Raw genomic sequence first — 14197 nt, forward strand, 5'->3', positions numbered from 1 at the left:
AAATAACTGTCCTGTAAATTATTGCAATAAAAAATGATATTGTAGTGAGTATTGTTTATTTTTATCCCTCTATATTGTTTTACATTAATTAAAATTATACATTCAATTTCCAAAATGTAGCAGCAAATTCACATTATCTTATGCTGCATTCTGGATTCGTGACATTGATTATTTTGTTCTTCTAAAATTCTAATTAAATATCTCAGTAAAAAGTTAGAATAACAACCAATATTATTATTAGTAGTAGTAGTAGTAGTAGTATTTTATTCAACCTGGAATTCACCTCGTAAAAAAAGTATTCTTCCATCTTAACTTCTCATGTCATTCTGGCCTCTTCTGAGCTGAACAGTACAGTGAAGTAGTACGCCTCCTCAACACTAGATGGCCGCAGTGAGTTATTCACAAACCTGCCGTCCTGGGAAGAAGAACTCAACAGTGCAGCGCTAACAGCGGTATGTTCACTGTTACAAAAAAATAAACGTCGTTTATGAAGTTATTTAGCAAGAATGCATTCGATTAGGAACACGTACTGCAGATTTATGACCTGTATATTTGTACTGTGCGCTTTTTGGCACAAGTAGCACGCTATCGCGTGACAGTGCAGAAGGGGGCGTGTGTTCATCGACCCTACTTTAATATCCCAAATCATAATTTGTCCCCAAGTAAATTATTTGCAGGTTTTGACAAAGCCGCTTAAGCAACGATTAATAGCAGTTACCATTTTAAGGGCGCGTGACGGGTCTGCGTGCGTTCATGCAAAAGGCCCAACCGTGTATCAAAACACAATGGGCTTTCGAGCCCGTGAAGAACGTCCCAGCGCGTCTCTAACGTGACACAAACGTTCGGTTCAGCAAAGGCACCGTTGACGTGCAGATTCATCGTGCTCTCGAGTGTCGACCCCAAAGTGCTTACTGTGCCGAAACGCGCGATTCACGCGTTTGAATGGTTCCCCAAACGATTCGAACGTTCGAATCGATCGAATGTTCGAATTCAAAATTCAAATATGCATCTGATATCCTGCAGTGTTAGAACGCGCCTGCAATGCGCCTATTGTGGTCTAAATAATGTATTGTGATCTCCTCTTGTGTTATGCACTTCTTTTTAGGTCACTCCTGAAAAAATGTCTGAACAACGAGCTTTAAAGAACCCCTATCCAGATTACACCGGGCCTGGATGTGCACAAGATCTGTTTGACATGCAGGGAAATGTGAGTGATTCCAAAATGAATCCCTTAGTTTACCAATGCTGCGCTAGTAGTATATAAATATATTAAATATATACGTTACATTAATACATCGCCATATCTCATTTGTGATTTTTTTTTGCGTTTTGCTCTGTGCAGTTGACCCAGCATTTTGCCAGTTGTATAAGCAGCAAGATCAGTGAGCTTCTGGCGGTCATGGAGAATGGACTGAAGAACGCTGATCCCAGGGACTGCACTGGTTACACTGGCTGGGCAGGTGAGAATACGTTTTACGTGATGAAACTGATAGCGCTGAAAGTGAAACTGATGGGATGGTACGCCCAGAAAGGAAAAAATAGTAATTATTTACTTATCCGTACGTCTTTCCGAACCTGTAAGCAAAACAAAAAAGTAGATATTCCAAGGAAAGATTGATAAAAAAAAATGTATACTTTGTATTATCGTTACATTTATACAACTCATGTTCATGGTTGTATGTCATTAAGCTACTTGGCCCACATTGCTAAGTCCCTCCTCCCCCCAACTGCAGGCATTGCCCTGCTCTACCTGCACCTCCACAGCACCTTTGGAGAGCCCTCTTTCCTCCAGAAGGCTCTGGACTATGTCAGCCGCAGTCTGAGGAGTCTAACCCAGCGCTGGGTGACCTTCCTGTGTGGGGATGCAGGGCCGCTGGCTGTTGCTGCGGTGGTCTATCATCGACTCCAGAAACCTCATGAGGCTGAGGAGTGTGTGAACAGGTCTGATGCTGTTTGACCCTGCTCCACCTCCGTCTTTTTGTATGTTGAGTCAGTGACCTCACTCCTCCAAAAAGAATAAATGATATATTATAGGAAGCTATATATCTAAATCAAATAAAACATTTATTGTCTCTGATGAAAGATATATTAAAGAAAGGAGTAGTTTTAATTAGTGCTGTGAAATGATTAATTGCATCCAGTTTGTTACTGACCCATGTAAACTTGATCAACACTGGGAATTCAGATTATTCAAATCAAGTGCTATAGTTAAATACCATTTAATTTAGTCCGAAAATGAAAATATGGAAGCAACGCCTATCAAAATAGTTTGTTAAAGGCTGTGCGCATTGAATCACATTTTCTTTACATTCACATTGTTTAGGACTTATTACCACTTTAATGAAATTGTGTTGAAATTCTCCCCAAGAGCTGGTGTTCATTAGAAATCTCATACTAAGATTCCAGAACGAGGGTGAAAAGTGAAAGATTTCTCGGTCTGTAGGGCAGCTCAGCTCTTTCTGTTTCCTGTTTCTCTTTCTCAGCCTGGAGAGGGTTTCATTCCCATGGGGTCTTATTGTGATCTATTTGCTCCGATGTTTCCAGGCTGTTGCATTTGCACCAGTCAGTAGTGCAGGGGAAAGGCAGGCTTCCTGATGAGCTGCTCTATGGCAGAGTGGGTTACCTTTACTCCCTCATCTTCATTAACCAGCAATTTCAACAGGAGAAGATCCCCATTCAGTACATTCAGCAGGTCAGTCACAATTCCTTTGGCCTTAGGCCTTACCGAACACACGTGACCTGATTTGTGAGAAAGGCCGTATGTTGCAATTAACATGACCAAAATCTACGCTTTCTAAATGTCCCAGCTCATATTGAAAAAAATACTGTTTTTCATTAAAATGTAATATATTTCTCAGTCTCCGAAAAATTGCTTCGGTCACCTGCTGATGTAACCAAGAACATAATATATCCAAAATATCTGTTGTTTATATACAAAAACAAAAGATAATATTGTAGTATAACTTTCCTAATCCAATCCCAATGGATGAAACCAAGCTTTAAATTATTTCTAGCTCTAAAAAGATGTTTGTTTGTTTCTTTTCAGTGACTTGTAATGTAATGAAAATGTCAAAATGTAATATCCACACTATTCAAAGCTTGTTGTCAGTAATTTTTTATATATTTTTGTGCTTCTGTTCTGCAAAGAGTAAAATTGATCAAATTTAAAATTGATTAAAACGGAACAAAAGTGGGATTTATATTTAGTATATTAAATGGATTATATATTAGCTTGATATGTTTCTTTATTTGAAATTAAAGTTTTAAACTTCATTTTAAAAGTTTCAAAATCATCAAATTAAAACTGACGACTGGAGTAATGATGCTAAAAATTCAGCCTTACATCACAAAAATAAGTTATTTTTAAGATAGAAGACTGCAAATTATTTCATAATATTACTGTTCTTACTATATTTTGCAACTGACACCTAACCTGTAAATATCTGGCCATTTCTAAATATTTGCCAGTCACCTCGTCTCAACGTATAAATTAGTCTATATGTATAAATGTATATATAGAATTCAATACATATTTAGAAAAACACATGATTAATGCTTTTTCCGAAAGCACGATTTTGACCTGACTGTGCTTTTATTTCAGATCTGTGATGCAGTGTTGGCTTCAGGACAGAATCTGTCTATCAGGAACAAGATCCAGGAGCAGAGCCCTCTCATGTATGAGTGGTATCAGGAGGAGTATATGGGTGCCGCCCATGGCCTGTCAGGGATCTACTACTACTTGATGCAGGTCAACTCAATCACTCACGATACCTTATTGGTTAAGGAAGCACAAAAATAACTTTACCGCTTTGGTTGAAGTCATTTAAACAAAGTATGTTCCCCCCATAGCCTGGCTTTGTGGTCGGAGAGGACAGAGTTTACCATCTAGTCAAACCCAGCGTGAACTACGTGTGTCACCTGAAGTTTCCATCAGGCAATTACCCACCTTGTGTCGGAGATTCTCGGGATCTTCTGGTGCACTGGTGTCACGGCTCTCCTGGAGTGATCTACATGTTGATACAGGCCTTTAAGGTACAAGTCTGCGCATCAGTTTGTGATAGATTTCAAATTGTCTGTATATATCATCGAGAGATCGATTGATTTTGTTGTACGCAATCAGTGTGATTTTTAGTTTCGTAAAAAGAAAAAAACACCAAGAATACATTTGTTTGATAAAAATGTAAGTAAAAATAGTATTGCTGTGAATTACTGTTATTACGGTATATAACCGTTTATTGTATATATATTAAAATGTAATTTATTCCTGTGAAGACAGCAGAATTTAGCCCTTAAGCCACTCACTATTCAGTATCTGATTCAGGGTTGTTTTAATATAATTGAGATGGTATTGTAGTTTTTTTATTTTTTTTGGAAGTATTTTTTTAGTAATTGTATTGTTTGTTCTTGTTTTTGTTTTTTTTTGCAAATGTGTATATTTTATTTATTTATTTATTTTTCAGTTTTACTTTAGTATTTAAACATGGGAATGAGCCAAAATAATAAATGCATTTATGTTTATGTATAACCCATATACTGGTTTATATATAGGTAACAAATGTGTGTTTTATGGATTTAGGTTTAGTTATCTATAATATCCCTTTTCTGAATCAAAACTTACTCTTGTTATTATTAATGGCAAATATTCATAAAATTAGTTATTATTATTATTATTATTATTATTATTATTATTATTTATATTGGTGGCCTTAACGACTTTTATTGGTGGCCTTTACTACTATGTATTTAAATTAAAATTAATAATTTGGTGCAATGCGCCTATTGTGTACATGCATGATTTTACATTGTACTTATATTTTAAAAAAATACCTATGAAATTACATCTGTGATTAATTTCTGTAATTACATTTATGAAGTGTGGCCATTTATTTATTTATTGCAGACCAGCAGAAGCGTCTTTGTAGTTTTTAGCTCTTGGTATTACAGTGCCATCATGTGCGAGTAAACAACATTACACACGAGCAGACAAGCAGAAGCCTCAGGAAAATATAACACTTCCTCTCCAGGTGTTTGGCGTGAGGCAGTATCTGGAGGACGCGCTGCACTGTGGGGAGGTGATCTGGCACAGAGGTTTGCTGAAGAAGGGTTACGGCCTCTGTCATGGTGCGGCTGGAAACGCATATGGCTTCCTGGCCCTTTACAAGATCACCCAGGATCCCAAACACCTCTACAGAGCCTGCATGGTGAGTCTAACCCCTCTCAACACGAGACATTATTCACTTTTAAAGCTACAGTAGCAATTAAAACTACATTATATTCTTGATCCAGGAGAACTTGACTAACATTACAAGTGGACTCCAAGGGAAGCTGCAATGATTAAAATCTTAAAAACTCCTTTAAAGAGTAAAGCAAAGTGATATTTTTCAAACTACTTCAGTGACTTTGTCTCTGGGTTAATTTATGCATATTCTGTGCAACGCGTGAAGGCCGTTATAAATCATCGTGCCGTCAGGAGGGACCTGTCATCGCCTGTTGTGTGTACAGAGGCATGATGGGATTTGATGTCTTCTCATTCGCAGTTTGCAGACTGGTGCATGAATTATGGAAAACATGGCTGCCGGACTCCAGATACACCGTTCTCACTGTTTGAAGGTAGATTAAACAATACACAAGCCTATCTACTCTACCAATTTGTTTTTATGTTCATGCTAGAATTCTCATAAGATCAACAAGGCTGCATTTTTTTGACAAACAGTACAGTATTTTCTATTTGAATATATGTTTAAATGGCATTTATTCCTGTGATGAAAAACATTTACTCCACTCTTTAGTGTCACATGATTTTTCAGCATCATTCACAATTCTTCTTATTTGTCTATCTGTCTATCTCTATAGATAGATAACAGTTTTGGCTCTTGAATAGTATTGAAACACCTCCATGTCTATCATATTTTCTCATGAAGGGATGGCAGGCACAATTTATTTCCTGACCGACTTGCTGCAGCCGACTAGAGCCAAGTTCCCGGCTTTTGAGGTGTAAAGGTAAATATACGTCTGCTTTTGAATGTCTTTAACCGTCTAGACATTGTTATGCAAATAAAAACTCTTGTTAACGTCGAAATCCCTCGTTCCAGACTGTTCCAGACGACTGAGTTTTTTTCGCTTAAGCTTCCCCCCGAGCCAGAAGAACTCGCGCTCTAATGGTGGAATAGTACTGTCTCACTCTGCATGTGCGTCTGTATGCCGCTGATCTGTCACAATTCACGCTAAGTCTTATGAGAGTTGCTGTACATGTGGAGAACAGTACCCTGGAGGTGTTATTTTTGCCCTTAACGGAAGGTGGATGGGAATCTAGGCTGTATAGATTAGGGTTACTTTGGAACTGTTAAGGAAAGCTGCTTTAAATAGCTCGATATGCTTAACAGATCGCACTGATTTTTGTGAATTTTTGATGTTACATGTCCGTTAGTATTACTTTAATTAATACGACTCATTGAAAATGAACTGTTTTGATGTGTTTGTGAGGATAAATTCCGATATGACAGCAAGGTAAAGTATGACGTCTTAGTGGTTGGTAATTAATCAAACAGCATCTTTAAGGTGACACTAAAATACAGTGATGATATGCTTTCTGTAAGATTAATGCTTTGCTTTCTGTATTAGTAATGTATTATTCCTTTTTTTTCTCTCTCTTGATAATGCTAGTTGTTATATCAGAGGATGTGCTGCCAACACAATTTTAGGTTTTATTCGGTTGTGGAATAATTTGTTTTTTAGCATTTTCATTTGCCTTTTTTCATCAGTATTTGTACATTTTCATCTGCCCAGCAATAAAAAAAAATAAGGAAAGCAGATGTTATGTCTGATAGTTGGTTTGTTTACCGCGTCTTATCACTTTTACTGTGTTTTCTGACAAACCTTTCTTCCACTAGATGGAGCTAAAAATTCTGTTAGTACATGTCTCTGTGAAGATCTTTTAGTTTAGCTACACTTTCTGTAGTTACACGCGAGCCTAACACAATTCAGGTGTCAAAACAGAGGTCTTTGTGTATTATTTATGTACATTTGAAGCTTTCGTAGGTTTGCCAATTTTCAGTTTTTCAGATTTCAGATGCAGTTTTCAGATTTGCAAGTTTTTTAATAGAAAAAAAGTGAAATTAATCAAAAGTGACCATATATAGTTTTTTACAGGAAAAAAACTCAAATCAAACACTTTTTATGTTTTTCAAAAATAATAAGCTGCACACGGATGTCTTCTGATTTCTGAAGGATCCTTTGATGCTGAACTGAGTAATGGCTGCTGAAAATGGACCTTTGCTATAAGAGGAATGAATACCAATTTAAATTAGAAAACTGTTATTTTAAATCATTTATTTCACAATAAACAATGTCTTATTGTATGTTTGATCAAATAATTGCAACCTCGGTGAGCATATTGAAAAGTTACTGAGCCAAAACCATTGAACAGAAGAGTATGCCTTCAACACAATCAAAGAAAGCATTTCTAAGCCCGTTTTTACATTTTATCGATTCTGTCACTGACGTCGCAAATATAAAAAAGCCAAAGAGTAAATAAAAACACTGCTTGCAAATGAGGCATTCCGCCATAGCAATGCAGAATTGCTTTATTTGTATTTGCCAATTTTCAAGAAATCGTAAACCTTTTTGTTTCATGTTTGCATTTCCTTGCTTGTTGGACCTTCGTGTCCAATCATGCAACTTGAGCTCAATAAATCAAAAAGGACATATTTTCATTTTAATGTTCATTTTTCAATTGCGTCTTTACTAAAATAGTTAAAAATGTAAAATAAAATTGCATTGAATTCAAAAATACTAATTAGCATTTTCACCAGTGCTCTGTGTTTTGAGCCCACTGTATAAATGAGTGAGTTTAAAAAGTCATTTACTCTCGTTTGAAACCCTCTTGCGAATCCAAATAAGGCTCATACTTTCTCAGGGGCTGATGGACAATGCTTGGCCCATACGACTGCTTTTTTTAAACGCTGGTCTCCTCGGTGTTGCTCCTAGCTGATCTGAGGTCAGCCTCTCTGTGTGCGGGGCGTAATCGCATCTGCAGTCCCGGAGATCTGAGGAACTGATCCCGCGTCAGAAGAGAGCGCTGTAACCTGAGCAGCCGGCTCTTTACGATCTGGAGTTTGCTCGCTCGGTTGGACGTGGGGGTGTAAAGGGCTAATACGTGTCAACCACCCTTGAGGTGCTACCGACCCTCTCAGAGAAGCTTTAGAGAAACTCTACACCTCCTAAAAGAACGGCTAAATATAGAGCTCATCTGCCCAGGGGCGAGGTCTTCAGCTCCATGACTTCTGCAGCATTCAGAGGGAAGAGTCTCAGGGCAGGACTGGAATGTCTAATTAACCGAAGGGCATGAAAATACAGAAAAACTTCTATATTACGATACGGACCACATTGAAAAAATGATTGTAGTTCAGCATTGTGATGTCATTAGGATGTGTTTGTTTTAATAAACACTTTTATTCAGGAAAAACACAGTAAACTGATCAAAAGTGACTGTAACGATTTTATGGTACAAATGTTTATATTTCAAATCAATGCTGATTAATTTGTCAAAAAATTCTGAAGGGAAAAAATACAGTTTCATAAAAATATTAAGCAACATAACTTTTAAATATTGATAATAAGAAATGTTTTTTGAGGAAAGCATATTTATTGGAATAATTTCCAAAGGATCATGTGACACTGAAGAGTGGAATAATAAAGAGTGGAATAATTTGAAATACTAATAGAAGATTTTTAAAAATAATTATATTTTTAAATATTACTTAATAATTTTTATAATTTGATTTGATAGAGCGTATGGGGGGCTTTTTCAAAACAAATAAATAAATAATCTTTTAAAAAAGATTTTGACCATTTTGCATGTTCTGTGAATATTTTAATTTACTCCTCAAAGCTCTTAAATTGCAAAACCATTAACAATTTATTTTTTTTTAATATTGAAAAACTCTAAAACTCTATTGTTAGCTTGTTATTTTTCAAAACATTTATTAATTAATTTATTACATTTTTTTGTGTTTCCAAAAAATAGTGCCTTGGGGCAAACGCTGCTGATGTATTTTTGAGAAAAACCAAAGCAGCCTCATCAATTGCCTCATCAGTGCCTTGCGTTGCATAAACTTGTTTCTGGCTAATGATTTATTTATTTAGCTGTTCGTGCAAAATGCAGTCTATGTACAGCCCAAATGATGCACAATGCCAATGGTCTTCTCAAGCCATGCGATCGTTCTGTAGGGTGTTATGTGTCTTCTGAGAAAACATTACAGCGTAAATACGGCATATCAAATGCGAAAGTAGAATGAGATGAAGATTAGCGGAAATGTTAAAGAGCATGTTACGAGACTGTAATGCATGCAGTGTCGGTGCTATAATCCCGGCTGGAAAGCGTTGACAATGTAACTCTAATGGGGGTTAATTCTACACGGGTTAATTCTGGCATTTTCATAGTGAGTGGCAGATCTCACATTTGTAATGTGGCATTTTACCCTCATGTTGTGTTCAGGTCATTTTGACCAAGAGAGTATTTTCTTTTTGATGAAAATAGTTAATATCATAGCCTCAAATTACGAATTTGGCCACACAGTGTATATCAACTTTCCTTAAAAGAGATTTTTGGATAACACTTTATTTCGACAGTCCACTTTAGACACCCTACTAACACTAAGTAACTTTGCTACTACATGTAAAGTAGCAGTCATTAGAGTAATAGTAGACTGTCTGTTTAATATCTTCTAACACTTTATTTTGATGGGTTTGCAACATACATACTATCAAAAACTTTGCAAGTATATGTCAGCTTATTCTACTCTGATAGTTAGCAGACATGTAGTTGCAAATGAATGAGAATTAGCTGAGATGTATTTACGATACAGCTAGTAGAATGTCTAGTAAATAGTGAATATCAAAATAGACTGCTTTTTGGGGATTTTCCCCATCTTGATCGACTGAAAATCTTAGATTCAATCTTTTTGTTGACTTGTTTTCTTTCGATTAGAAAATTGTTCATAGGCCTCGCTGGCCTGAGCGTAACAAAAACATTACTTTTTAACCTCGGCGGTGTCATATATTGTGAGGAAAAAATGTGAACGCCTCCATGCCGTGAAAAATAAGCTTTAAGGACTGTTTTTTTCCATCTTCCCATATAACCATAAGTGGCCGAGTCCACCATATGCAAGTTATAAATATCGACACTGTAATCAAAAGCCTTCCTGAGATGTTGTGTCGGCACAACAGGTGACATCAGGATTTACGGCCCATCATCCCTGACTGAGAATAAAAAAAACGTTCAGAAAGGATGCAAATAAAGACACAATACATCAAATTAAAGTGCTGACCGAAGCCGGGAGGTCTTACGAGCAGCCTGGAGCACAGTCTAAAAATACCGCCGCACATGCACATTGGAGAAAGCAGCAGCCTTCCTTCCAGCTTGACCTAAGAAAGTTAAAGAAGTTCCTCTGAGTCGTAAGGTCCGCCCCGTGACATCATTAGCATAGCATAAATAAGAAGGAGCTGCTCCATGGCTCAGGACCACTCTCCTGGGACTCCGGCTTCTTGACTTCTGCCACTCCGCTCCTGCACCCAAAACTCCATCATGGTGTGTACTTGGATTACTCTTGCTATCTTATCGTACCTTGTTCTTGTCCGTCTGGCTCGAAACTGGCAATAAGCCCCCCTCAAATGAAGTAGGACACCTATCTGCGATTTTCAAATTGACTTTGGCGGGGCAAGACACAGCGGTGTCGTATAAAGAAGCACAGTCTGTATATCAGTGTTAAAGAGAAAATCATGCAGCTGGTTTGTTCTCCTGCTGGATATATGCGCTCTTTCCAATCTGTTGCTTTGCTCGTGTCCGAAAAGGGCTTATGTTACCTACTGTCTTTTAAAATAATTCCTTATTTCAGACTGTAGTGTGTGTTGTGAGATGTTGTCAGGTTTGCCAGTGGGACTGATCCATTCTTGTCTTTCTGGCAGGCTGGAGAATTCTCTGCTGACCAGATTGAGGGTGAGTCTTCACACATCCAAGCTCATTATGATTTTATGACTTATTGTTACCAATGTAATGGGGATGTTGCGTGTGTATAACGCATACTGATGAAGGACAATTCTTTCTCTGTAAACTTCAGTTTGGTTGCTTCCTTAAATTTTTACGTACGAAAAAAGTATGGCCGTTGCATCAAAAGTCATTTGAACTTGATGTAGAAAAAAAAAACCCACAACATAGCACCAGACCTAATAAAACAAAAAGTATAACTCAAAATGAAGTTGAAATGTATCCTAAATGTCTAAAATAATAACATTGGAGGCTTATATATATAATATATAATATATAAATACATTTGTATAAATGGATGAAAAATAGGTTAAAAAATATTTGTATTGGAGAATAATTTTTTATATATCATTTGTAATAATAAGTATTATTAATAATGTTAGTTTGTTTATGAATGACAAATAATATCACATAATTTATTATATTTCATATATATTGTTTTGTTTATATTTTGGTTAACCGATTAATGTCTGACCTTGACTGCAGACCATAAAGACGATGTATTTTAGTACATATTTGTTTTAGTTGACTGGTGAATTGAGTACAGTTTTTTTGATGCAGTGCATGTGTCGAGTGAATTAATTGCTGTACCGTGTTCTGATGTAGTAGTTAAAATGTTAATGATCTTTATATTTGTCTACAGAAAGAATTCATAAGTACCCAACCTCAGGGTCAGTTCACAGCAAGGTGCTGCTTATTTAGGTACAGAAAGAATGCGGTTGGTTGTAGGTGTAGGTTACATTGCTGTCAGCATTCTTGTATTTGACTTGTGTCAGTCGTAAAGCACTGTAACCATGTATGGCAAAGGCTGAGGGTATCGCCTGTCAAGTCACGCATTAAGTGCCACCTTCGTGCACAGCTGCTGGAGCACAGAAGTCATAGGATGCTATTTTTCTTTTAGCGGATCGCTTTCAACTTGGTCTCCCTCACAGCCCACGGAAATGCAGTTGCTAAGCTCTTTTTAAATTGGCTTCCTTCCTCCTCTGCTGCATGTACAGTTGGCAAAGGAGTGATGTGGGAGAGGCACTGGTAAAAAAACAAGATTCCTTGATTTACCTAATTTGAAAAAAGCAATGATGCCCCTAAAATAAAATAAAATAAAATAAAATAAAATAAAATAAAAAAATAAAATAAAATAAAATAAAATAAAATTTAAAAGTATTTAATACAATAAAAAATTTAAATATAATATATAATTTATTTTTGTCTGATGCTATGTTGTGAGATAAATTTCTTTTTTATGCTTGCCTACATTAGTTGAGATTATGACATTATGATCCTCCCTTAAAATCTGCTTCCAGATAACATTCTGTTATCCTTCTGTTACAGACTTCAAAGAGGCTTTTGGTCTCTTCGACAGAGTTGGTGACAGCAAGGTTGCCTTCAACCAGGTTGCTGACATCATGCGTGCCCTGGGACAGAACCCCACCAACAAGGATGTGAAGAAAATCCTGGGTGACCCATCTGCTGACGGTAAGATATATCATTTTTATTAAATAGGAATGGGCATAATTATAAATGCTTTACAGCCCCTCACTGATTTGTGATGTGTATGCGGAACTGTATGCACACAGATATGGCCAACAAAAGACTTGACTTTGAAGCTTTCCTGCCCATGCTGAAGACCGTTGACGCCATCCAGAAGGGTACCGTTGATGACTACGTTGAGGGTCTGCGCGTCTTCGACAAAGAGGGCAACGGCACAGTGATGGGCGCTGAGCTGCGCATTGTGCTCTCAACACTGGGTGAGTGAAGATGAAATTATTGTGTAGTTCCCATGCATGGGAAAAAAAGTTGCATAATACACTTTGCAAAAAAAAAAATTACTATATGGATGTTATAATGATCTTTAAAAATGTCACTCGTGAATCAAAAATACAGTTTAAATGCTAAAACATTAAATCAGTCGAAAATAACTTTCTGGATTTTATATATTTTAAAATTTTATATTAGCATTGTCTTCAGCATCACACTATTCTTCAGAAACTGCTGATTTCTTATAATTATCAGTGATGAAAACAGTGCTGCTTAATATTTTTGTCGAAACCCTAATGCATTTTTTCAGGATTGATTAACTAAAAAGTTCAAACAAATAGTTATTGAAAAGAGAAATCTTTTGTAACGATATTTATTTGTCTATCTATTTATCTATCTATCTATGAAAGTGTCCTTGCTAAATAAAATAATTAATTCTTTAAATAAATAAATGGTACTACCGTGATACATAGGCCAAAATATCCTTTATAATTTGTTATTAATATATCTGTTCATTTATTCATTGATTTATATACAAATAATTATTGATTGTTTGATTATGCTTCGTATTAAGCAAAAAGTATAGGAAATAAACGATTCCTAACCAAGTACCTTTCACGTCACAGGTGAGAAGATGACCGAGCCCGAGATCGACTCTCTCATGCAGGGACAGGAGGATGAGAACGGCAGTGTCCACTATGAGGGTACGTTCCTCCGATTGAACCCTTCTAGCTTCTTTTCTGACACATTACATAACAGTGAGCGTACTTTTCGGCACTTATTAAAGTGATATAATAAGCTCACCTCCGTTATTTTTAGCAGCCACCTCAGCCCTTGTATGGCGAGCCAGTAGAGATGGTCATTCCTTACGCGTGTCTGCTTCTCCTCTTACAGCTTTCGTCAAGCACATCATGTCCGTGTAAGAGTCCATCCGCTGAGAGAGTGGTGAAGAAGGCTGAACTATATCTGCAGACCCCATGGTGTCAGGACATCCATTCTGTTTTGAAGACCAATCAATAAAAAGGACTATGGGATGTCACTTCTAAACCATTCAGTTTTTTCCCCTTTATTTGTTTTCTTGCCCATTTTTTTTTTTTTTTTTGGAAGTTACATTGTCCTTTCATGCAGTTGACCCTCCTTGCCTTCTTGTTCCGCCCGGGGCGCCCGTCCACAGCGGGATGGAGACCGGGGAAGAAGGAAAAGGCCACTCATGAAGTGAGGGTTGGTTTCTTCTTACTCCACCCATCCAGGGTTACAACAGCACCTCTAGCTGTGTGTTAAAGGCACATGACATTGCTGTGGCCAGGCTGCCGATTTCCCCCATCCCGATTTTCACACAGTCATTTCACAATAAACTTTTTTCCAAAAGTACACGGGGTTGTTCTTTTGCATGCTAAA

At 37.0% G+C, this 14197-nt stretch overlaps 2 protein-coding genes across 2 annotated transcripts; both read left to right on the forward strand.

Annotated features, from left to right (window-relative positions):
- Positions 1–396: 396 nt before the first annotated feature.
- On the forward strand, positions 397–6810 carry lancl1 (LanC antibiotic synthetase component C-like 1 (bacterial)). The gene is made up of 11 exons (XM_043251527.1): positions 397–452; positions 1106–1207; positions 1343–1460; positions 1734–1941; positions 2545–2692; positions 3602–3748; positions 3850–4032; positions 5025–5201; positions 5538–5610; positions 5922–6000; positions 6093–6810. Exons 2-10 carry the CDS (start codon positions 1121–1123, stop codon positions 5996–5998), a joined length of 1218 nt encoding a protein of 405 aa, XP_043107462.1. The 5' UTR covers positions 397–452; positions 1106–1120; the 3' UTR covers positions 5999–6000; positions 6093–6810.
- Positions 6811–10461: 3651 nt separating this feature from the next.
- mylz3 (myosin, light polypeptide 3, skeletal muscle) lies at positions 10462–14170 on the forward strand. Its single transcript, XM_043246294.1, has 6 exons — positions 10462–10588; positions 10966–10996; positions 12374–12517; positions 12619–12789; positions 13426–13503; positions 13694–14170. Exons 1-6 carry the CDS (start codon positions 10586–10588, stop codon positions 13720–13722), a joined length of 456 nt encoding a protein of 151 aa, XP_043102229.1. The 5' UTR covers positions 10462–10585; the 3' UTR covers positions 13723–14170.
- The last annotated feature ends 27 nt before the right edge of the window (positions 14171–14197 follow it).

This window comes from Puntigrus tetrazona, chromosome 1, assembly GCF_018831695.1.
Source record: "Puntigrus tetrazona isolate hp1 chromosome 1, ASM1883169v1, whole genome shotgun sequence".
NCBI classification, from domain to species: domain Eukaryota; kingdom Metazoa; phylum Chordata; class Actinopteri; order Cypriniformes; family Cyprinidae; genus Puntigrus; species Puntigrus tetrazona.